The sequence below is a fragment of the Salvelinus fontinalis genome, chromosome 21 (assembly GCF_029448725.1).
Source record: "Salvelinus fontinalis isolate EN_2023a chromosome 21, ASM2944872v1, whole genome shotgun sequence".
Taxonomy (NCBI): Eukaryota; Metazoa; Chordata; class Actinopteri; order Salmoniformes; family Salmonidae; genus Salvelinus; species Salvelinus fontinalis.
The window spans coordinates 40,756,303-40,781,414 of NC_074685.1; the positions used below are offsets into that span (position 1 = coordinate 40,756,303).

At 43.8% G+C, this 25,112-nt stretch overlaps 1 protein-coding gene across 8 annotated transcripts in view; it reads left to right on the plus strand.

The window, feature by feature from the left end:
* The first annotated feature begins 962 nt into the window (after positions 1-962).
* Positions 963-25,112, plus strand: part of LOC129818884 (rap guanine nucleotide exchange factor 1-like) — a 78,534-nt gene continuing 54,384 nt past the window's right edge. For 7 of the 8 annotated variants that reach the window (XM_055875195.1, XM_055875196.1, XM_055875200.1 and 4 more), the window contains exon 1: positions 963-1,284. In XM_055875195.1, the coding sequence (XP_055731170.1) occupies positions 1,257-1,284 (28 nt within the window). In that variant the 5' untranslated portion in view covers positions 963-1,256. The remainder of the gene's footprint in view (positions 1,285-25,112) is intronic. The other variant, XM_055875201.1, reaches the window with a different exon arrangement.

Consider the following 25,112-nt stretch of genomic DNA (forward strand, 5'->3'; position numbering starts at 1 on the left):
CCCGTAGGGAAGCAGCTAACTAGCAGACAATCATTCTGTCAATGAGCAGAGCGCTATCCTGTCCTGACAGGATAGTCTCTGCTCAGGAACTCACTGTTCCGTTTTTCCTCTCTGGGATTTCACCATAGCCCCTGGAAATGCATTCCAAACACAGTTTACACACAGTTTACACACAGTTTACACACACACACACACACACACACACACACACAACCTAAAGTCAGAAGGCAGACCTGCTGCCTGTGACTTAGTACACTCTTCTCACATTGCAAATATATCTGCTGCAATTACGATTGGCACCACACATTGATAGGACAATGTACTATAACTCAACAGTGATATACCAGAAATGCCAAAGATTTGAGAAAAAAGCTTGAGTCATGTCCATGTCAACCTCTCAGCTTGAGGTCCAAGATTCCACTCCATTCTTCTTCCCTGGCCCATCAGATCAGGATGACCCAGATCACTCAACACTGACAGGATGGAACGCAGATCCACTCTGCCAGTCATATAAATTATTCAGAACAAGAAGATAAGGGCATCCTCACACTGACTACTTCATAATATATCAGACTGCTTTGTGGGTGCTTTAATTTATGCACTAAAACCAGGATTATGTCTTTTAAGTAGGCATATGATTGTGTATTAGGACCACCAGGGCTGACAGACACTGAGCAACCACATACAGTATATTTTATGATTTATAATATATAATACTTAAGACTTTACAAAATATCCAGTAGAGGGCACTCTGACAACAGTTATCTGTATAAAGTCAACCTTGGCTGTATATATTTCAAATAAACCTAAATACAAATGTATACGCCTATTGTATTTGGTCGGAGCATTGTTATAAACGGTTTTATTGTATTGGTCAGCTCTGACCAGCCCAAAATGCTTTACAGATTGTTGCCACAAGGGGCACTTTCCATTGAAATCCTTCTTGTTGAAAGAATGACGTAGCTAATTCCATGCGCGAGGAGGTGCAGTTGTGCATCATGCCGAGGACGCGCGGTGCCAAGGCAGCGCTCCTGTGTTGGACTCTCCGCTCAGTGAAAATAGCTTGGAGACCGACAGAAACAGTTTCACACATCGATGTGTGTGCCACAAATCTGGTCTCGTACCTCCAACGAATTCATCTTACAGACACATGTGAGCCAAGAATACAGGAATAATCGAGGGAGACGCGTTGGTTTCTGGCTAGTTAATTTTTTTAAACATTTTTTATAACGAGTGAAATCACTGCTGGTCACGAAATGTCTGGGAAAATAGAGAGTAAGCAAGGTAAGCAGCCCAGCCGACTGGCCTCTCATCATACCCCTGCATAAAGTCAGGTACTGTGATATCACACATTGGGGATGGGTAGGCCCAGTTTGAAAGTCTCGTTCAGGGGTCTTCAAATTTTGTCCGGCACACAGGACAAGCTTTTTTGCTAGCCGTGCTTGTGTGTAGGAGATTGGTCTTCTGTCTTATCCAGTCGAACAAACGGGTGCTCCATGCTAAAGATGTGTGAGTCGGGATAGCGGCGTAGAAAAGCTAGCTAGTTAGCCAACATTCCAGCTAGCCAGTGCGAGCTCTTTACCTTATCCTAAGCAGCAAGCTTATATTTGGCTAAGTAGTCGAAGTAATGACTGTAAACATTCGTTCTCAGCTTCATCGATTTACCATTTCTCATTTTCAGATGTTTCAAACCTAAGGTTAGCTTAGCCCGTTGAAGAAGTTATCCGATGCCTGGATGGATGATAAAAACAGTGGGACCACAGCTGGCAAGCGTGTCTCGTGTGGTAGCCAATTACCTTGCAAGCTGGCTCAGTAACTTTAGCGCACTCAATTTAACCCACCAGCTGTAACTGGGGTTTCAATCAAATCGGAGTAATATCACACACTCCCTGTGTTGTCAAATTGACTTTCCATTGTGAACGTGGCATATCTGTTTTTCGAGCACTGTCTGGCACGCTATTGACGGTATATCCACATTGGGATGAAAACTTTAACAGTATGCAATATAAAGCATACACACGGTGTTCAGTGCAATGGGATGTAAACAGAGGGGGGTCTGACGCCGCTTTTGAAACTATTTCCCTACTAGTATCACACCCCTCCAGCTGTCTCCCGGTTTCGCCTCAACCTTGGGCGGTGATGCCTGCAGCTCACTGGGCGGGGTGTGAGTGTTGTCCATGGAGAGAGTACTCCAAACAGACGTAAAGTTTCTGATTGTTGGTCAATTAGTTGTTATGGCAGTAGCCATGGATTGGCTGAGCTGCCGTGATGTGGGCACACAGAGAGAGTATGACTTTAAAGGTCGTGTTTTGCACACAAATAAACTATAGTAATTGTTTTCTGTCCTATGAGTGAATACCGTAAGTGGGGGGCTGTCTTGCTGGTCTCTTGGGCTTTTTCTACCTGCTCGTGTTTACCGGGTCACCTGTTTGAGCGTCACTTTCTGTTCCACGTGTGCCCATCGATCCCAGACACTGTATGTCCCCCCCAGGGAAGAGCAACAGACTATGCTGGAAACGGGGACTAGGCCTGGCCCGTGCACCATGGAAACAATGGAGGCAGATGCACACCAGTGGCATAAGGACTGGGTGTGTAGCAGAGCTGGTGAAAACTAAGCATATGTTTTGTTTGAGAGATAATTTAAAGGAAGTGTCATGGTTAAGAGGAGATCATTTAACCAATAACATGACAGCAGTACTTGAACTGAAGCAGATAGGAAGCGTGTGTGCTTACATATGACACTGGGGTATTTTGCACAGTGTCCTGCTGCTGCTGTCTCAGGCCCAGTGGGGAGAAACACCATCACCTGTTTGGAAATGTTCTGTGTTTTTGTCTGCTGAAGGCACTAGGGATGGCATCCAGAGGGTGGCTGTCCTGACTGCAACCCAATCTTACACACACACACCACCCGTTCACTAGGAGGGCTTCAACAGTAACAAATGCTGTGCCTCTGGTGTCGCCCAAAAGCTAACAACAGCCGGAAGCCAATCTCACATCCTAGTGTTTTCCTCCCACAGTGAGAAAATTAACTGGGTGGAGGAAGAATTAAGTGTGTGTGTGTTTGTTGTGTTCTACTTATTTCTATTTCTTGTGTGTTTTTGTTGTACTCAACTTTAAAAAAATGCAGTACTGCATTGTTGGCAAAGAGCGAGCAAGAAATGCATTGCACTGTACTGGTGCACGTGACAATAAAACTTGAAACTTGTCTTAGCACGCAGAAGAATGTAGGGTAAACTGATGAAGGAAAGGGGTCCTCAAGGCCGTTTTGAAGTGCTTTCGAATGAATGGGGATGCTGCGTGTGTGTGACGGCCTGTTGATTTGAACTTTTTGCAACGGTAAATGTTTGTTGCTGTGACCGTTGTTCTTAAGGATATATTTTTAGTTTGTAAAATTTAAACAACTTCTATCCCTGGGGTGGAGGGGAACAGTGAAATAGGCCAGCAAGGGATTTCAACATCTTTCACTATTTAAAGAGACTTGTAGTTTGGGTCCAGTTTGTCACAGACTAGGTGGGGGTGGTGAGCAGCATTGGGCTGGACCATTGGTTTGACTCTATCTAGGAGTGGGTTGTTTCAGGCTATTTCCCTCATAGAGACAGCTGATATGAGTGGGTAGTAGGACTGGGAATTGCCAGTGACTTCACCATACGATATTATCATGATACTTAGGTGCCGATATAATATGTACTGCGATTCTATATGTATTGCGATTCGATAATGTGAGTTTATTGCGATTTGATATTCCAAACATATTGCTCATATATCTGCTACATCCACCACTACCCCCCAGGCTTTATAATTAGCTCAGTGACTTGTCTCTGATTGGACATAGCCAATGGAGCAGCCGGCCTCAGCGGAACATCGGTTCCTTATTTTAGCCACTCTGCCTGCCTTACCCCCAGCTGTGTGTGTGTGTGTGTGTGTGTGTGTGTGTGTGAACGCGCACACGCCTTACAGACCAGGCCACAAGTCGTCTGGATGAGCAGGTAGCACAGCGACTGCTGACTGCATTAAAAAAAATCATTTACAGATCTTTTGCCTCTTTGCTGCACTATATAGACAGACACAGACAGTATTCTCCCATCTCTAGTGTTCTACAAACTAACAGGGTACAGAGTAGAGTATCTGTTATTGTTATGACCAGAGTCATGTATTTAGAAGCTCTGGTTATGACTATAAGGTGTCTCACAGGGTTCATCTACATTTTGCTGACTACCAGACTCCTTAGCTATAAGCCCTGGTGCTGCAATGTTGAGGTTTGGTGGAAATTAAGTATTTTTACTCACCCTTGGAATGAGACTTGCATTTACTCTATAGACCTACGTGGGCTGTAATTATGTGTTTAGGAGCGCACAAGTGTGTTGAGGGAGACAGAGAGGGCGGAGACTGGAAGCCTGGTGGGAATGGAGTTACAAACAAATGGATGGAGGAGAGCGATGCAGAGCTGAATACTACATTGGAGGAAAGCAGACTTTCTCCAACAGAACATTTTCATGGCCAAAATGTTTTCTAGTAGCTACTGAAGGATGCACTCACTGTTGCATTTCTGGCATCAGTTGTGGAGCCCTATAATAAATGTTTCCAGGAGTCACAACCATCTTCTCTTTATGGAACCACTCTTGTACAGAAACTATTTAGCACTGAAGTGACTTCTCACACGGTTGTGCAACATCCAGCATCCACCCTTGTACCTGTTTCAGTGACTTCCTGGTTCTCCGGGGTGTTCTGGCATCTGATGCAGCAGGGAAAGTAATTTGATCACTGTGTTTACATCATGGACCCGGTCCTTGCGACCCCTGTGGTCTAAATGTCAATCAATATTCAATCAAGCCTTCTCTGGACGTCACTGATACAGACGGTCATGGACTAGCTTACTTTAGTGATGATTGTTCTGACTTGTTTATTGAGAAACACTGCTGAAGGAGACGAGAGTACGTGACTGCAGACATATTTCTCAAGACTTTAACTAGATTATTCTTCAACCTCTTGTGATTGGAGGAAACTTTTGATCCAGCTCATCGTTAAGCCTGCTCTATTTTTGATATTTCCGCCCATGTTATGTGGTCTGAGTCAAGCAGAGTCATGGGACGCCAGTTCAGTGACTGATTAATATGACTGACAGTCATAGACAGAAGATTGGCCAATTCACATTCTAAAGGAACTGTGGAGTTCATCACACAGCGGCGGCTTGACTGTAAACAACAGTTGTGAAATAATTTCTACTCTGTAAATTGGTTGGTGATCATCATCTAGCCTAGGTTGCCTACATTCCATTGAGGTGGCTGCAAACAGTGGTTGGACAGAACAAGTTCACAGTTGAATCAAACTGGACGACCTGGACCAAGTGTCTGATCAGAGGACTTCAGGTCTCCTGGATGGGAAACTTAAGCTGGAAGAGCCAAGGCTCTTCTGAAGATACAGAGTCCTTTTCACAGGGAGAACTAGATGAGGAACAGCCAGGTAAACCAACACACATGGTCGCATCAACAGGTATGGCTGTCATTTGACGACTACAGTGACATGTATGGTTAAATTATGTTTCCGTTTCAAGAGTTTGGCGGTACTGAACACAAGACAAACTCACTGCACATTTATCTGGTACTGTATATAGCTTGATTCTTGTGTATTTTATTCCTTGTTTGACTATTTTTACATACTTTTTTTTAGAACTCTGCATTTTTGGGAAGGGCTCTTAAGCAAGTCTTTCATGGCAAATTCTACACCCGTTGTATTTGGCTCACGTGACAAATAAAACTAGATTTGATTTGAAACTCTGACTGACCGTGTTTCATATTGGAATGTTTTTGCTATCTATATTAAATGGTTGTTGAATGGTTTTATTTGACCTGACAAGTGAGGCAGGTAGCCTAGCGGTTAAGAGCGTTGGGCCAGTAATATAAATGTCACTGGTTCGAATCCCCGAGCCGACTATACAACAAAAAAAAAGTTACCTTGAGCAAGGCACTTAATCCTAATTGCTCCTGTAAATTGCTTTGGAAAAGTGTCTGCTAAATGACTTAAATATAAAGCCAAAATGAAAAATTCTTCACCATTTCACCTCAGCAGGCCTATTTGTTCTTGCGCTAAATGTATCCATGCTTGCATTTGTTTTCTTTTTTGGGGGATGGATGGACAAACCTGGCTCTTGTGTTCTTTTCTTCTCAAAGACCAGCCTGTCAAAGCCATCCTGTTTTAGAGCTTTTATGTAAAGAAAAATAGAAGTGCTGGCAGAAATGAAGCGCTGGGGACATTCCTCCCTAGGTTTTTTATGTAGTGTGGCTTTTGTGAAGGTGCTCATTTGCTGTGCTGAAGTCTAGGGTGGACCCAGCCAGCCAGAGGAGGCCACTAGCCACAGCTCTCTACAGCCTGCCCAGACTAGACTGCATGGGCCTAGGCTCTCACCCCTGAGTTGTCTCACTGTTTCATCTGTACATCCACCAACTTCAGAAACTGTTTTTTTGGGGGGTAAAATTTTGGTTAGGCTATTCCAAAAAATATAAACTGAAAACCATTGATTTCGCTTGTTCTTGGTCAATTTTGTTTGGGGAGTCTCAAACTACTAGCCGGTGGCCTTGTCGATCTGTGCCATGTGAAAAGTAGCAGGAACATTTACAATATTTAGCGTTAGCCACATTAGCCCTATTTATTTAGCTTTGTAATCACTGCCTATTCGGCTCAGCCAGTTAGCAGTGTGTGAACCGAGAGACCCAGGTGTGCTGCTAGGCTTGCACAGAGAGAAGAGAGGCTCCGTGATTGAGGTGGTTGAGTCCATCGTGTAATTACATAGCACAGAGTGGCGTAATGCCAGGTTTTGAAAACACGCCGTGCGCCATCGAGCCTAATGAAACTTTGCTGCTGCGTTTAACCTGGCAGGTGGAAAAGAGTGTCTGAGGACCCCAGTTTGTGTGTGTGTGTGCGTGCCCATCGTGGCCTGTGCAGTCACCTCAGCTGTGGTGATGAGGCTAATTGGGGCTCAGCAGTGTGTGAGTAATAGTCTGTGTCAGACAGACTGGTGGGAGATCTGAAAACCCGCTAGCTAGTACAGTAGTTAGACAGTCACTATAGGCCTCACTGCAACCAAAGTTGAGCCACGCAGCAGTACAGGTGGGTCCCTGCCTGCGAATATCTTGCATAACCACTAATTCACTTTGTGCTTTTTGCTCAGGAAATGTTACCATCTCTATCACTTTTGAACTTTGCCACTCTGTCTTTGGATAATCAGTCATTTACTTGGTTTGGGTGCACATTGAGTGCGCACATCCTCTGACTGTACAAAACATGAGTTGAGTTGCACCCCCCTTTGCCCTCAGAACAGCCTCAATTCGCCGGGGTCTTGGAATCTACAACGTAGGGCTGGGCGACATGGCAGATAAATTATTACGATATCTATATATTTTTTTTCATTCGATAACGATAATTATCACAATATTAATCAAATAATGTTTAAAAGGTGCATATCTGCTTCAAACTCAAGAATGCCTGAACAAACTGGTTAGAGCGTTGGGCCAGTAACCGAAAGGTTGCTAGATCAAATCTCCGAGCTGACAAGGTAAAAATGTGTCATTCTACCCCTGAACAAGGCAGTTAACCCACTGTTCCCCGATAGGCCGTCATTGTAAATAAGAAGTTGTTCTTAACTGACTTGACAAGTTAAATAAGGTTACATTTTTTTTAAATGATGTGAGCTACACATAAAATTATACTTGAATGAAAATTGTTCCATGTTTGCGGCCAGAGAGCAAGTGCTTCTACACCTGCATTGCTTCTACACCTGCATTGGGGTTTTAGGCTGGGTTTCTGTACAGCACTTTGATATATCAGCTGATGTAAGAAGGGCTATATAAATACATTTGATTTGATAAGCCTCTTGAAACCTTCCTTTTTGACTGTGCTAATTGGTAGCATGTCCTTTGCAATGCATATTAGCATTTGTGACGTATTTTTGATGTTTGCTTGTAGGGCATAAGCGCTGTCAGTGTTGACTGCTTTGGGCAAACATCCCTAGATTGGCTGGTGCTTGTGGGGCGTTTATCAATACCGTGGCGCAAACTCAAACTTCCTGCATGTTCCATGAGTGATTTTGCTTCAGATGTTGAAAAAGGTCTGTCGTATTATCAGACTTCGTAGACACCTGTCTACGGCACAATTTGCACCGAACATTGCTCTGCTCTTAGTCGGACTTCAAAAAGCCCAACCACTTACAAATGACTGAAACAGTTGAACCCTTTTTATCAATAATTTCTTTGTTGGAAGCTGCTCCTTCTCCATGGCTATCACTGCCACTGTTTTCGCCTACATCACTCATTTGTCGTGGTTATCAGTGGCTACTCCATCACTTGAGGTGCTAAGTGGTTTTTAGTGGGCGTATACCTCTCCACGTGCATATTGTCACTTCTCCGCACGTTCCTGCTGCGTCAGAGGTGAAATGGACTGCTGGACATAATTATTCTATGTCGACATTATCGAAAATGAATCTAATCGTTTTTATATCGTTATTGAGGGAAGTAATTACCTCTAATTATTGATTTATCGGCCAACCCTACTACAACGTGTCAAGCGTTCCACAGTGATGCTGGCCGATGTTGACTACAATGCTTCCCACAGTTGTGCGAGATGTCCTTTGGGTGGTGGACCACTCTTGATACACACGGGAAACTGTTGAGCAGGAAAACCCCCGCAGCGTTGCAGTTCTTGACACAAACCGGTGCGCCAGGCACCTACTACCACACCCCGTTTAGAGGCACTTCAATATTTTGTCTTGCCCATTCATCTTCCAAATGGCACACCTACACCCCATGTCTCACTCCATGTCTCAATGCTTTAAAATATTTATTTTAACCTGTCTCCTCCCCTTCATCTACCGTTTTGATTTGACATTTTAACAGATCCTGTTATCCAGAGCGAACAGATTTTTCACCTAGACGGCTCGGTGATTCGAACTAGCAACCTTTCGATTACTTGCCCAACGCTCTTAACCACTAGGCTACCTGCCGCCTTGTATTGATTTAACAAGTGACATCAATAAGGGTTCATAGCTTTCACCTGGATTCACCAGGTCTGTCTGTCATGGAAAGAGCAGGTGTTCTTAATGTTTTGTACACTCAGTGTACGCGCACATCCACACACCCACTTTGTTGTCCTGCAGCAGACCCAGCACCAGGATAAAGTGACTTAAAGCTCTGCATGCTTCCCATTCGGAACAGTTCATGCGTATATTATGATGACATTTTGTGACGTTTTTGTTCATTTTGGTCTTTGGCAAGAGTTTTTTCCCCCCCGCTGTTCATGAACACTGTTTTTTTTTCGAGGCAACGTGAGTTCGGTAGCCAAAGTCTACACCCCTATGTCAGTCATTGGTCAACAGTAGTGATTATTCAGTGAAGTGTTTGTTGACATTCAATGATGGACAACTCGTTTTATGCACATTTTTTCACTTGAGAAATACTGTACCAAATACTGTACCAAATACTATCTTAGTTAGATGTAAAATCTCCTTGGTAAAAATGAGTTGTCTTAGATTTATTCTGACTATTTTGAAGAAGTGTATACTGACTACGGCACCTCAAGATGGACAAAGTAATATTGCCGCCTTTTCTCATGTTTCAAGCTAATGTCTTTTAAGGGAGTATGTGAGCGCACTCGTTTGTCTAGACGCCAGCCGAACCGAAGCATGCGGAGGTAAGGGGGCAATTGAAATTAGGGAGGGAGTAAAACTATTGTTGAGGTTCTTGCATTGGAATGATTGAATTCTGATTAAATCACGCAATACCACAATAAACAAGGTTAAAATGTTGAGACTCCGGGGTCATTGGTTACTGAATAGCAGTTTGGCTTAGAATACCGACACAACTGTGAATGTGAACAAATTAATGTGAACAGAACAGAGCTACCAAATAGTAGGCCTAGTCAACAAAATATCAGCTCGATAAAGGCTTGACACAATCTATATTTAGGCTAGTTACATTAACAGTAAACAAACGCAGTAAACATAAGGTGAATGGAGATCCAAATAACCAAAACAGTCTACAGCCTTCTACAGTGAGATGCAGCCTACAAGATGCAGCCTACAGGCTACTGCAGTGAGATGCAGCCTACTACAGTGAGATGTAGCCTACAGCCTACTGCAGTGAGATGTAGCCTACAGCCTACTGCAGTGAGATGTAACCTACAGCCTACTGCAGTGAGATGTAGCCTACAGCCTACTGCAGTGAGATGTAGCCTATAGCCTATTGCAGTGAGATGCAGCCTACAGCCTATTGCAGTGAGATGCAGCCTACAGCCTATTGCAGTGAGATGCAGCCTACAGCCTATTGCAGTGAGATGCAGCCTACAGCCTATTGCAGTGAGATGCAGCCTACAGCCTATTGCAGTGAGATGCAGCCTACAGCCTATTGCAGTGAGATGCAGCCTATTGCAGTGAGATGCAGCCTATTGCAGTGAGATGCAGCCTACTGCAGTGAGATGTAGCCTACAGCCTACTGCAGTGAGATGTAGTCTACTGCGGTGAGATGTAGCCTACAGCCTATTGCAGTGAGATACAGCCTACTACAGTGAGATGCAGCCATGCACAGCTGTCTTGCCAAATAAATAGGCCCACTTCAGACATGGAAAATCATGCCGCTCATGAGTTCAGCAACACGTTGTGATATGGCACAATACACTTCTGTGAATCAAATTCGACCCACGTAAGCAATGCCAGCCTACCATAAACACGTTTCCAATAAGGATAGTTCCATTACCTACCACGAAAACCAATTGGCCTCCAAGAAAACCATAATAGAATAGATCTATTTCTATGATGAAACATACCGATAAGTAGCTATATCATCATTTGGGTTCTTGCATTGGAATTATTTGGAATTCTGCTTGTATCACGCTATACCACCAAAAGCTCATGCTTTTGACCAACAATTGACAGGTTGGCGTGAAATCTGCTTTTTTTCCACTCGATCTGTCCAACTTAACACCTTATCGCCTCTAAAATGTAAATACAACACTATAAAGAGTTTATATAATGTGTCATTGCATACCTATTTGAAGGTTTGTGTCGAATTTGAATCGGGTTTTTAGGGCGGTGCTAAAGTGACCTTCAGAAGTAAACATTGTCTTTTGAAGGTCATGATCGCTTGCAGTGACAACGCAAAAAATGACTAGGTATCCCCCTTACCCACGTCACTGTCCATTTCTTGTTTTTAAATGATGAGAGAAGTGCTACACCTGGTGGAGAGAGATTGTAAGACAGAAATAGTTGCTTTACGCGTGCTGTACGTTACGGCATGACACGTCACGATGTAATGGAGGGTCAGTTTTTTAACTCTTCTCCAATACTTTAGCGTCATTACCATGCCGATCAACGCTTGAATAGAAACGTAGTTCACACCGCAGATTTTGAAGTCAACACAGTCGCTACAGTCCCATTAGTTTTCTTTGTAGCCTCGTTTGAATGTCGCGGTTGCGCACATTTGTACGGAATGGGGTGAGTTTAGTTAACTGGTATAAGACTCCTTGCCATCCCTCAAGTTATAACGCGTTAGTTGCTTACTGGAACCTGGAAATCTGTGTGAAATGTTAACTAGCTAACGAACTAGCTAACAAACTAACTACTAACCCCGGCCAAATGGTTTCTCTACAATATGTGGTTAATTTTCAGAATGAGACAATTAGGTGAAAATGAGGCGTTGCTTGTTAAACAAGTGGATTCAGGGGTCAAGTGTAGCTGAAGCTGGGCCTGGCTTAAGCTGGCTGCCACTGTAGAGGTGAAAGGAACACCACACACTTCCCTCTTTCTCACTTGTTCAATACAGTGGATAAAAAAGGGTATGCCAGGTGTACTCTGCCTGAAAGAGATCAATTATGCCAACAAAGGGTATCATAATCTGCTGGCACATTGTAGAACAGATGTCCAAAGGCAAAAAGTGTACAATATAATAATGTGCAGTGTAACCTGAAGATATTGCTTTTGTTGTGTTGAAATTGACAGTAACACTTGTGAGTGAGGGGGGATTTTTATATTTTTTTTACTCAGTGAATGCTATTTTTGCACACATGTAGCCTTGTTCACTTGATCGATGTCTACTATAGTGGCCACTATAATAGAGCAAAAATAGAATGCCTGTTTGTTTCATTCTATTTCTACTTTAAGATGGGGTTTTTTCTTCTCCCAAGTGCAGTGTGTGGGTGGGTGGTCACAAGCGTTCTATTATAAAGGCTCTCATGGCTAACTGCAATATTAGTGTATTATCAAGACTTGTGTCATTTGCAGTAAAGTCTAGGCAACAAATAACATTGGATTGCTTTCTTTACATTTTATATTGATATTTATTTTACAACGGGCCTACTGATATCCATTTTACAACTGGCCTACTGATATCCATTTTACAACGGGCCTACTGATATCCATTTTACAACGGGCCTACTGATATCCATTTTACAACGGGCCTACTGATATCCATTTTACAACTGGCCTACTGATATCCATTTTACAACGGGCCTACTGATATCCATTTTACAACGGGCCTACTGATATCCATTTTACAACGGGCCTACTGATATCCATTTTACAACGGGCATACTTATAACCTATCTTAAACTAAATACGGAGCACACTATTAAAAAGACAGATCAAACTTAATTTAGCTAAGGAAAATGTCTCAAAAGAATTAAACAATGCACGTTTTGCATATTTAAAGAAATGGTTTGGATTAATAAATATGCCTACAATAATAATGATATACAATAATAATTATCATTTAAAAAAATTACTAAATACGAAAAAATAAATACGTTTAAATTCCAAAACTGCATCCTACCTGAATAGGGAGTTGGTCAATAGCCTGCTTTGGCTGAGTCATCTTAGTCCACTACAATATCACAACTTTTCCATACAGACATTCCCCTTGTAGCCCGGCTTCAGACTAACAGACTCCCCTGGTTGCACTGGGGCACCAGCCCATAATTTGTTTCCACCACTTATTTTTTTGGGCATTGCGCAATAGAAAAAATGATTAGTCCTATAAAGGAAGTCACAGTGCTTTATTAAAAAGCGTAGTAGACTACTGAGAGATGGTGTTGAGTAAATGTTATTTCATTTTTTTTTTTATTTAACCCTTATTTAACTAGGCAAGTCAGTTAAGAACAAATTCTTATTTACAGTGACGGCCTACCCCGGCCAAACCCTCGCATCATCTTGTGATGTGATTGAAAATATTTTAATGTGCCATCTAATCCAGTGATTGTCATGCATTTTATACTATCGTTATATTATACTGTTAAAATACTCTACATGACCAAAAGTATGTGGACACCTGTTTGTCGAACATCTCATTCCAAAATCACGGGCATTAACGTGGAGTTGGTCCCCCCTTTGCTGCTAGAACAGCCTATTAGTCTTGTGTGCAGCTGCTCAGCCATGGAAAACACATTTCATGAAGCTCCTGACGAACAGTTCTTGTGCTGACATTGCTTCCAACGTCAGTGCTACGCGCTTGCTTCATCACTCGGTGGTCCCGTTCTGTGAGCTTGTGTGGCCTACCACTTCACGGCTGAGCCGTTGTTGCTCCTAGATGTCTCCACTTCACAATAACAGCACTTACAGTTGACCGGGGCAGCTCTAGCAGGGCAGAAATTTGACGAGCTGACGGTGCCACGTTGAAAGTCACTGAGCTCTTCAGTAAGGCCATTGTACAACTACTCTAAAGATAGCTCACTAACTCTCAAGATAATACCCACTCATAGTAGCCGTGTATAAATCGAACAGTACATTTAATTTCCTTATTTTCTTTGCAGTTGTAGCCTACCGTCTAATGAGGCCTAAGCACCCGCAATGACCAATGCGCATTTCGCATGCTCCATATCTCCAAGCCATATTAAATATATTTGTGAAATAGTTGCTATTGAGCTCATAGTTGAAAAACAAAACATTTACCTACAGAAAGCTGAGAACATTCTCTCTCCATCTGTGACAACAGGATAGCTGTGTTTTTCCAGCAATTGGATAAAAAAAATTGTTTACAATCAGAGCACGTCTTTGTCCGGGAGCATTTGAAACGAGAGAGAAAGTGGCTCGCTCGACACAGCAGCAGGCCCCAGTGAAACAGGTACAGGGGCAGACAGGCAGACACTTTCATTACAGGAATCATGAGGATAATGTACTTTACTTTTTGACCAAATCATGGTTTTAGCCTCCTAAAAAAAAAATAGGACATTTTCAGTGAGGGGAATGAATGTGCAGCCCGCATCAATGCAACCAGTACATTTTTTTACTACCACAGCCAGGTGTCCTATAGGTTGCAAAATACGACTAAATGTAGGCTTTTCACTATAGGAGTACTCTAACTTTCATTTTACTTAAATGAAAAAGGCCTCAATCTTTGCGATCAACAGTAACCTAGGCCAAGGCTCCTCTCTCGCTATGCTCACCAGCATTGCAGGCCTGGACAATTTGGCCAGCTATAATTTTATTCATCAGCTTTTCATTATTGTTGTCGTCCAAAAGCTGTCAATTACCGGCTAACGGAAACCCTGCACCCCAGTGGTTTTCCATAGCCCCCCTGCACACACCGCGCTCTGTCCATTGTGCTGACTTAGCGGAGATACAGATTTAGCAGGAACCTGTCACTTTTTGGGAATCTAAAACGAAAACAGAGGGGGAGCAAGTTTCAAATGAGGGGGCTAAGCCCTCTTGTAGAGCCGGGTACATCCTGCAGGAGTCGATGTATGTAGTGTATGTGGTGTAGTGTAAAAGACCTCATATTATGTGTAATGTTTCTGTAGCCGGAGAGGAGGGGAGCAGACATAGCACTGGCTTAGGCTGACTAGGGGATGGGACAAGGCATGTGGGGACGAGGCGTGTGGGGAATGTGGAACTTCAGGGCTCCCTGTTTAGGCATGTTGGGGGGGGTGTGAAAAGGGGTATTCCTTCCTCCACTAATCCATTTCCGAACCCAGTTGAAGTAGGAAGCAGAGAAGGGTGTGTGAACTCTCTCCCTCCTCTCTTCCCTTCCCAACACCACGGCAGCCCTGTGCCTGCTCACCAATCCCTCAGACACCTGTGTCAAACACTATGACACACAACCACGCACACACACTAGGTCATCCCATCAGGAAGTGCGGCGGGTGGTTGCTTTTAGCCCCTCTAGGCAGTGTGTGGGCTTTCTGCTTGAGTACATCAGGCTTAGCCTGACCCACTTCCTCATGTCCTCTTCCTCTCCTGTTGCAACAGGCCGTCTGGAGGCTAGACCACGGCAGGGATCTCTCCTGGCCAGTCCTGCCCACTCAGAACATCTCATATGTGGAAGGATTCCCAGCTGATGTCCCTATCTCTCGATAGTCCTCATCTCTCTCAGCACTGACAGAGTGTGAGCTGAATGAACAGAGGAGGATTGTATAGGGAACGAGGGAAAGCGAGAGAGCGACGGAGAGGAAGAAATAGGCTAGTAGTACTCTCTTCTCTCTAATGTGCTAAAGGTCATTTACTCATATCCTCATCAGTGCTTGCTCACACTTAAGCAGCGCTGAAGTACTTGGCTGATCTGGGGCTGTATGTGCTTTGAGTGTCTCTGTCTGAAGAGCTTTAGAGGCTGCCTCTCTCGCTCTCGCTCTCAGAAAGCCTTTGTCTTTCTGTCTACCTCTATTCCTCTGCCTCCCCCACCTCTCTGTCTTTCTCGCTCTCCACCACCAAACAACAGTGGTTCACATCATACAGACCTGCTTTCGGGCCTAGTGTTTATCTCCCTGGATCAGATGGTATATGTATCTCTGCTCTCAGCTACTGTTAGATCTACTGACAGTATTTATATCAATACAGAAAGTCCATAAACGAGAGGAAAGATGGCTAAAAAAGTGTCACCATTTCAGAATAAGAGACAAGAAGGACAAAGGGTCATCTCATTTTCCACCTCTCATTCATTTTCCTGCCATGTAGCTGACGTATGGACATTTCTATCTGAAGCTGACGTACGGACATTTCTGTCAGTTTGTAGCTGACGTACGGTACGCATATTTCGGTTCGCTTGAATTCCATGTTCTGGTTCACTTTTGTAGGACAATGTAAACTCAAAGCTCTCCAGGTTCGATTGTCATTATTCCTGCACCACGCACTAGACTACCGCAACACCATTTCCCCTGCCATAAACCCTCACATTGGTGCCACAAAAGAGATACATTTTTTTGGGGTATTGATTAGCGAGGACGCACAGACATTTTTAGTTCAGATTATTTGTTTGCAATATATGTGATCTATATACAGTACCAGTCAAAAGTTTGGATACACCTACTCATTCAAGGGTTTTTCTTTATTTTGACTATTTTCTACATTGTAGAATAATAGTGAAGACATCACAACTATGAAATAACACAAACTAAATCATGTAGTAACCAAGAAGTGTTTAACAAGTCATTCGTTTCAATTAACAGGTGTGCTTTGTTAAAAGTTAATTTGTGGAATTTAATGTGTTTGAGCCAATCAGTTTTGTTGTGACAAGGTAGGGGTGGTATACAGAAGATAGCCCTATATGGTAAAAGACCAAGTCCATATTATGGCAAGAACAGCTCAAATAAGCAAAGACAAACGACAGTCCATCATTACTTTAAAACATGAAGGTCAGTCAACCCGGAAAATGTCAAGAACTTTGAACATTTGTCCATTAATTCACGGTACTCCATTCCGTTTATTTGTGTTTTATCTGTCGGCTCTGTGCTTTAACTCAGGATCTGTGTGTAGTTAATCCGACCCTCTCTGCCTAGTTGTTGCCATCTTTACCTGCTGTTGCTGTGTTAGCTGACTAGCTGCTGTTATCTCACCTGTTGTTTTAGCTAGCTCTCCCAATCAAGACCTGCAATCACTTTATGCCTTATTGTATGTCTCTCTCAAATATCAATATGCCTTGCATACTGTTGTTCAGGCTAGTTATCATTGTTTTGGTTTGCAATGGACCCCGTAGTTCCACTCTCCGTACCTCTGATACCTCCTTTGTCCCACCCCCCACACATGCGGTGACCTCACCCATTGAGACCAGCATGTCCAGAGATACAACCTCTCTTATCATCACCCAGTGCCTGGGCTTGCCTCCGCTGTACCCGTGCCCCACCATACCCTGGTCTGCACATTATGCCCAGAATCTATTCTACCACGCCCATAAATCTGCTCCTTTTATTCCTTGTCCCCAACGCTCTAGGCGACCAGTTTTGATAGCCTTTAGCCGCACCCTCATCCTACTACTCCTCTGTTCCTCGGGTGATGTGGAGGTAAACCCAGGCCCTGCATGTCCCCAGTCACCCTCATTTGTTGACTTCTGTGATCGAAAAAGCCTTGGCCTTATGCATGTCAACATCAGAAGCCTCCTCCCTAAGTTTGCCTTACTCACCGCTTTAGCACACTCTGCCAACCCTGATGTCCTTGACGTTTCCGAATCCTGGCTTAGGAAGGCCACCAAAAATTCTGAGATTTCCATACCCAACTATAACACTTTCCGTCAAGATAGAACTGCCAAAGGGGGAGGAGTTGCAATCTACTGCAGAGATAGCCTGCAAAGTTCTGTGATACTTTCCAGGTCTATGCCCAAACAGTTCGAACTTCTAATTTTAAAAATTAATCTCTCCAGAAATAAGTCTCTCACTGTTGCCGCCTGCTACCGACCCCCCTCAGCTCCCAGCTGTGCCCTGGACACCATCTGTGAATTGATCGCTCCCCATCTAGCTTCAGAGTTTGTTCTGTTAGGTGACCTAAACTGGGATATGCTTAACACCCCGGCAGTCCTACAATCTAAGCTTGATGCCCTCAATCTCACTCAAATCATCAAGGAACCCACCAGGTACAACCCTAAATCCGTAAACATGGGCACCCTAATAGACATTATCCTGACCAACTTGCCCTCCAAATACACCTCTGCTGTCTTCAATCAAAATCTCAGCGATCACTGCCTCATTGCCTGTATCCGCCACGGGTCCGCGGCCAAACGACCCCTCATCACTGTCAAACGCTCCCTAAAACACTTCTGCGAGCAGGCCTTTCTAATCGACCTGGCCCGGGTACCCTGGAAGGATATTGACCTCATCCCGTCAGTTGAGGATGCCTGGTCATTCTTTAAAAGTTACTTCCTCACCATATTAGACAAGCATGCTCCGTTCAAAAAATGCAGAACCAAGAACAGATATAGCCCTTGGTTCACTCCAGACCTGACTGCCCTCGACCAGCACAAAAACATCCTGTGGCGAACTGCAATAGCATCGAAGAGCCCCCGCGATATGCAACTGTTCAGGGAAGTCAGGAACCAATACACGCAGTCAGTCAGGAAAGCAAAGGCCAGCTTTTTCAAGCAAAAATTTGCATCCTGTAGCTCTAACTCCAAAAAGTTCTGGGATACTGTAAAGTCCATGGAAAACAAGAGCACCTCCTCCCAGCTGCCCACTTCACTGAGGCTAGGTAACACGGTCACCACTGATAAGTCCGTGATAATCGAAAACTTCAACAAACATTTCTCAATGGCTGGCCATGCCTTCCTCCTGGCGACTCCAACCTTGGCCAACAGCCCCGCCCCCCCCCCCCCCCCCCCCGCTGCTACTCGCCCAAGCCTCCCCAGCTTCTCCTTTACCCATATCCAGATAGCAGATGTTCTGAAAGAGCTGGAAAACCTGGACCCATACAAATCAGCTGGGCTTGACAATCTGGATCCCCTATTTCTGAAACTGTCCGCCGCCATTGTCGCACCCCCTATTACCAGCCTGTTCAACCTCTCCTTCGTATCATCTGAGATCCCCAAGGATTGGAAAGCTGCCGCGGTCATCCCCCTCTTCAAAGGGGGAGACACCCTGGACCCAAACTGTTACAGACCTATATCCATCCTGCCCTGCCTATCTAAGGTCTTCGAAAGCCAAGTCAACAAACAGATCACTGACCATCTCGAACCCACCGTACCTTCTCCGCTGTGCAATCCGGTTTCCGAGCCGGTCACGGGTGCACCTCAGCCACGCTCAAGGTACTAAACGATGTCATAACCGCCATCGATAAAAGACATTACTGTGCAGCCGTTTTCATCGACCTGGCCAAGGCTTTCGACTCTGTCAATCACCATATTCTTATCGGCAGACTCAGTAGCCTCGGTTTTTCTAATGACTGCCTTGCCTGGTTCACCAACTACTTTGCAGACAGAGTTCAGTGTGTCAAATCGGAGGGCATGTTGTCCGGTCCTCTGGCAGTCTCTATGGGGGTACCACAGGGTTCAATTCTCGGGCCGACTCTTTTCTCTGTATACATCAAGGATGTTGCTCTTGCTGCGGGCGATTCCCTGATCCACCTCTATGCAGACGACACCAATCTGTATACTTCCGGCCCTTCCTTGGACACTGTGCTATCTAACCTCCAAACGAGCTTCAATGCCATACAACACTCCTTCCATGGCCTCCAACTGCTCTTAAACGCTAGTAAAACCGAATGCATGCTTTTCAACCGTTCCCTGCCTGCACCCGCACGCCCGACTAGCATCACCACCCTGGACGGTTCCGACCTAGAATATGTGGACATCTATAAGTACCTAGGTGTCTGGCTAGACTGCAAACTCTCCTTCCAGACTCATATCAAACATCTCCAATCCAAAATCAAATCTAGAGTCGGCTTTCTATTCCGCAACAAAGCCTCCTTCACTCACGCCGCCAAACGTACCCTAGTAAAACTGACTATCCTACCGATCCTCGACTTCGGCGATGTCATCTACAAAATAGCTTCCAATACTCTACTCAGCAAACTGGATGCAGTTTATCACAGTGCCATCCGTTTTGTTACTAAAGCACCTTATACGACCCACCACTGCGACCTGTATGCCCTAGTCGGCTGGCCCTCGCTACATGTTCGTCGTCAGACCCACTGGCTCCAGGTCATCTACAAGGCTATGCTAGGTAAAGTGCCGCCTTATCTCAGTTCACTGGTCACGATGGCTACACCCACCCGTAGCACGCGCTCCAGCAGGTGTATCTCACTGATCATCCCTAAAGCCAAAACCTCATTTGGACGCCTTTCCTTCCAGTTCTCTGCTGCCTGCGACTGGAACGAATTGCAAAAATCTCTGAAGTTGGAGACTTTTATCTCCCTCAACAACTTTAAAAATCTGCTATCCGAGCAGCTAACCGATCGCTGCAGCTGTACATAGTCCATCTGTAAACTACCCACCCAATTTACCTACCTCACCCCCCATACTGCTTTTATTTATTTACTTTTCTGCTCTTTTGCACACCAGTATCTCTTCTTGCACATGATCATCTGATGATTTATCACTCCAGTGTTAATCTGCTAAATTGTAATTACTCGATTTATTGCCTACCTCATGCCTTTTGCACACATTGTATATAGATTCTCTTTTTTTTCTACCATGTTATTGACTTGTTTATTGTTTACTCCATGTGTAACTCTGTGTTGTTGTCTGTTCACACTGCTATGCTTTATCTTGGCCAGGTCGCAGTTGCAAATGAGAACTTGTTCTCAACTAGCCTACCTGGTTAAATAAAGGTGAAATAAAAAAATAAATAAAAATTTCTTCAAGTGCAGTCGTAAAAACCATCAAGGGCTATGATGAAACTGGCTCTCATGAGGACCGCCACAGGAAAGGAAGACCCAGAGTTATATCTGCTGCAGAGGATAACTTCATTAGAGTTACAGCCTCAGAAATTGCAGCCCAAATAAATGCTTCACAGCGTTCAAATAAGAGACACATCTCAACATCAACTGTTCAGAGGAGACTGTGTGAATCAGGCCTTCATGGTCGAATTGCTGCAAAGAAATCACTACTAAAGGACACCAATAAGAAGAGACTTGCTTGGGCCAAGAAACACGAGTAATGGACATTATACCGGAGGAAATCCGTCTTTTGGTCTGATGAGTCCAAATTTGAGATTTTTGGTTCTAACCACCGTGTCTTTGTGATACGCAGAGTAGGTGAACGGATGATCTCCGCATATGTGGTTCCCACCGTGAAGCATGGAGGAGGTAGTGTGATGGTGTGGGGGGGGCTTTGCTGGTGACATTGTGATTTATTTAGAATTCAAGGCACACTTAACCAGCATGGCTACCACCACAGCATTCTGCAGCGATACGCCATACCATCTGGTTTGCGCTTAGCCCCACTATCATTTGTTTTTCAACAGGACAATGACCCAAAACACACATCCAGGCTGTGTAAGGGCTATTTGACCAAGAAGGAGAGTGATGGAGTGCTGCATCAGATGACCTGGCCTCCACAATCACCCGACCTCAACCCAAATGAGATGGTTTGGGATGAGTTGGACCGCAGAGTGAAGGAAACGCAGCCAACAAGTGCTCGGCATATGTAGGAACTCCTTCAAGACTGTTGGAAAAGCATTCCAGATGAAGCTGGTTGAGAGAATGCCAAGAGTTTGTAAAGCTGTCATCAAGGCAAAGGGTGGCTACATGATTCCATATGTGTTATTTCATAGTTTTGATGTCTTCACTATTATTCTACAATGTAGAAAATAGTAAAAATAAAAAAAAACCCTTGAATGAGTAGGTGTGTCCAAACATTTTACTGGTACTGTATATGTGATCTATAGGCTAAGAGCTTCATAAACTGCTTATGATTGTGGGGTTTGAATAGTGTGAGAAGGCTATATTTGGTGAGAATCACAGCATAAGGTTGTATAAACAACCATAGGGTATAAACATCTATTCTAGCTCTTAAAGGGGCAGCAGCCTACCTTGGGTGTACAATTTTCATTTATTATGCAGTTATTCTATTGCTATTTATTCTGTTACCAAACAAATTACAATTATGTCTCATATTTTAACTGAATGCAATCTATTAGCTTCCAAAATGTAGGTAGGTATATCTAGCTGTCCGATAACACATTCTGATGTAATGGCTTGTCCTGCACTTTGTTAAAACTCAGCCTGCTTGAGTGAATGTTGGAAAAAGATCTTGGTTCCTTTATAAACATAGCAATGTGAATGCAAAGAGGACTCTGGAGGATTTCTGCATGGTGCAGCTTTAAAGACCTGCTGGATGTAAAATATTGCCTGCTGTAGCTGGGAAAATATATACATGTATCTCTGGATGACAATATAATGATGTTTGTTTCCAACATTAGGGCTGTTTTCCTAAAGAAGTTAAATCTTGCCTCGATACGAGTATCTGGCATTGTCCCAGCCCTAATTTCTATATGTTTGTGATGCTTTAGTTAGTCTGCTTGTCTCAGGTGACCTGCTGCAAGCCCAGCCTCTCTCTCTCTCCTCACAACATTCTGCTGAAACACAAAGCAGGGCCAGCGGCCAAAATGCAAGCAACAGTACACAGAAGGTCACTTGAAGTGTGTACGTGTCGTGCATCTAATTTCTGTGTATGTGTTCATTGTGAGCTTGGGGATCCTAGGTTAGTCAGCATGTTGTATACCCAGGCAGTTAATGGCTGTGAAGCCGTGTAGAGAGGATGGGAGGGAGCCGGCAGGGGGGAGGGGCAGGAAATAGTGGCAGTGACCTGGCTGGCGTCAGGGGGGAAGGAGCAGGAGGGGTACCCAGGCTGGAATGATACACAACCAGGCCACACACACACACACACACATGCACATCCAGCTAGAACAGTAGAAAACGTGACCACGTGACAGGGTTTAGGCCTACTGACTGGAGGTCCTGTGACAGAAATTCTATAATAACCATAATCCTATCCTTGCCTATGGCTCTGTGGACATCATGGCGTAAAGGAGTTTCGGCCTACATGTATGTAATGTATGGTCTGTCTGTCTGAGAGAGTGTGCTTGTTGTGTTTATGCTAGCATTTGGGTCACAGACTCAATAGTAAAAGCTCTCTGCAAAGGCTTGTGAGCCATTTGACTGCAGTCCAGTTGGTCCATTCTTTCTTGTATTTGAGTCTTTTTGTTGAGTCAGGATGAATAGCCTCATGAATAGCCTAGATAGGTGTGTGTGTACAGGACAATTGAAGGACCCAGCACCCAGGCACCGTGCTGTCCCCATGGACACCCATACTGCCTCACTGGTGGCGTGCCAAGTGTTCCCATAAACAAACCCCCCCCCCATCCCTACAGTACATGATAAGACCTCAACCCAGATCTGATCCATATCAATAGATGGATGAACATTCAAGAGAACACAAAGACCCTCAAAAGGATCTGTCTTCAAAAGTACATTTTACATGGATTCTATGTAGGAGTACACACACAATGCTTGGGAAGCCCACTGCGCTTGGGAGCATTCAATCCAATTCATTTCACTTTATTGGGAGCATGTCGAAAAGGGTAAAGTCCTTTAGAACTTTAGTTTCATCCCTGCTATGGAATATAAATAGTTGCCAGATAATCTGACCTAGTGTTTTTCCAGTCAGTTGCATATGGATTGGTTATAGGCCCAGGAGGCTTGATGTTAGTTGCTGGGCTGTTTGAAAATGCTGGATAGGCTATACAGGACACACACAGGTCTTTCGTTTGTAGCACCAGGCTATTCTCTTTGATTGTGTGTGTGGAGAGATGCATAGATTTCATGTGTTTTGTGTTTTTGTGTTTTTCCTCACCTCCGGGCCCTCGTGGTGTAGTAGTATGTTAATACAGCTTGTGCCTTGCACCATTCAACCATATAATCAACACGCCATTAGTGAGAAATGACGCTCCCCAAGGCAGAGAGAGAGAGAGAGATATTGCGACTTTTGTTGGCTCCGTACTTAGTTGAACAGAGGAGGCATTGAGGCATGTCTCGGTCAATGTTTATGTGTGCCCCACACAATGTACACACAAGCCCTTATCCCAGCCTTTTCCTTACTGTCAAAGTGCTGCTGTCCTACATTTGACACAGAATGGCTCCTCTAAGTCTGAATAGGTGTTGAAGCATGTTTCTTAAGACTGTCTTGATGATAATATAATAGGCCTGTATTACCCTCAAGCACACGTCTCATAGTTCCACTCTTCCAAGGAAGACTTATGATTAAATGGGATCATTGTAGTCCTAACACAGTGTATTGGAATGTAATTAGTGGGCTATGGCTCATTCAGTGTTATACAACATGTAGCTTTTAAGTTACTTATTTTATTAACCTTATAAAGTTCTGTGGCGGTGGTTTCTTGATGTAGATAATATATTATCCAAGAGCTTTTAATTACCTGTTTTAGAGTAGGGGTGTGAAAGTTTAGACATTCAAACTTTTTAAAGGAAGTTGGGATCCTTAACGTTAGGAAAAATCCTTAACCGGAAACAATGTTTTTTTACTGCCACAAAGTTTAATTCTCAGTGTGCTTATCACAAAACATTATTTTTCATGTTATATCCTAGCTAGACGATAGGCTATAAAGGCCTGGGGAAAGTTGTCTAATTTTAAATAAAACCAGAGGGGAAGAGGTGAACTTTAGGCTACTTTGGTGAATTTGTGAGGCATCACGACAAGATATTGCGAGATACAGAGTACCAAGATATTGTTTGTCTGCCCCCATTTTCTCTCCCTCGCGCTGACTCAGCTGCTCTTGCTCTTCGCTAATGATGCAAGTGTGTGTTCAGTATTCGGTCGGTTGCATGTTGAATATTCTAGCCTATTCATTGATGATAAGCTTTGTTTTACTGAAGTTGCAAGACATTGCAAGCCCAAAAATGTAAAGATACAGCATTCCATTGCAAGATACAGCTTTTAATAGGCCTAGTGCACGGTTTTGACTGTCTGTCTGGTGGCCTACCTGCATATACAGTTGAAGTCTGAAGTTTGCATACACCTTAGCCAAACACATTTAAACTCAGTTTTTCACAATTCCTGACATTTAATACTCATAAAAATTCCCTGTCTTAGGTCAGTTAGGATCACCACTTTATTTTAAGAAGGTGAAATGTCAGAATAATAGTAGAGAGAAGGATTTATTTCATCTTTTATTTCTTTCATTACATTCCCAGTGGGTCAGAAGTTTACATACATTCAATTAAATCAAATCAAATTTGATTGGTCACATACACATGGTTAGCAGATGTTAATGCGAGTGTAGCGAAATGCTTGTGCTTCTAGTTCCGACCATGCAGTAATATCTAACAAGTAATCTAACAATTTCACAACTACCGTTTACACACAAGTGTAAAGGAATTAATAAGAATATGTACATATAAATATGTGGATGAGCGATGGCCGAAC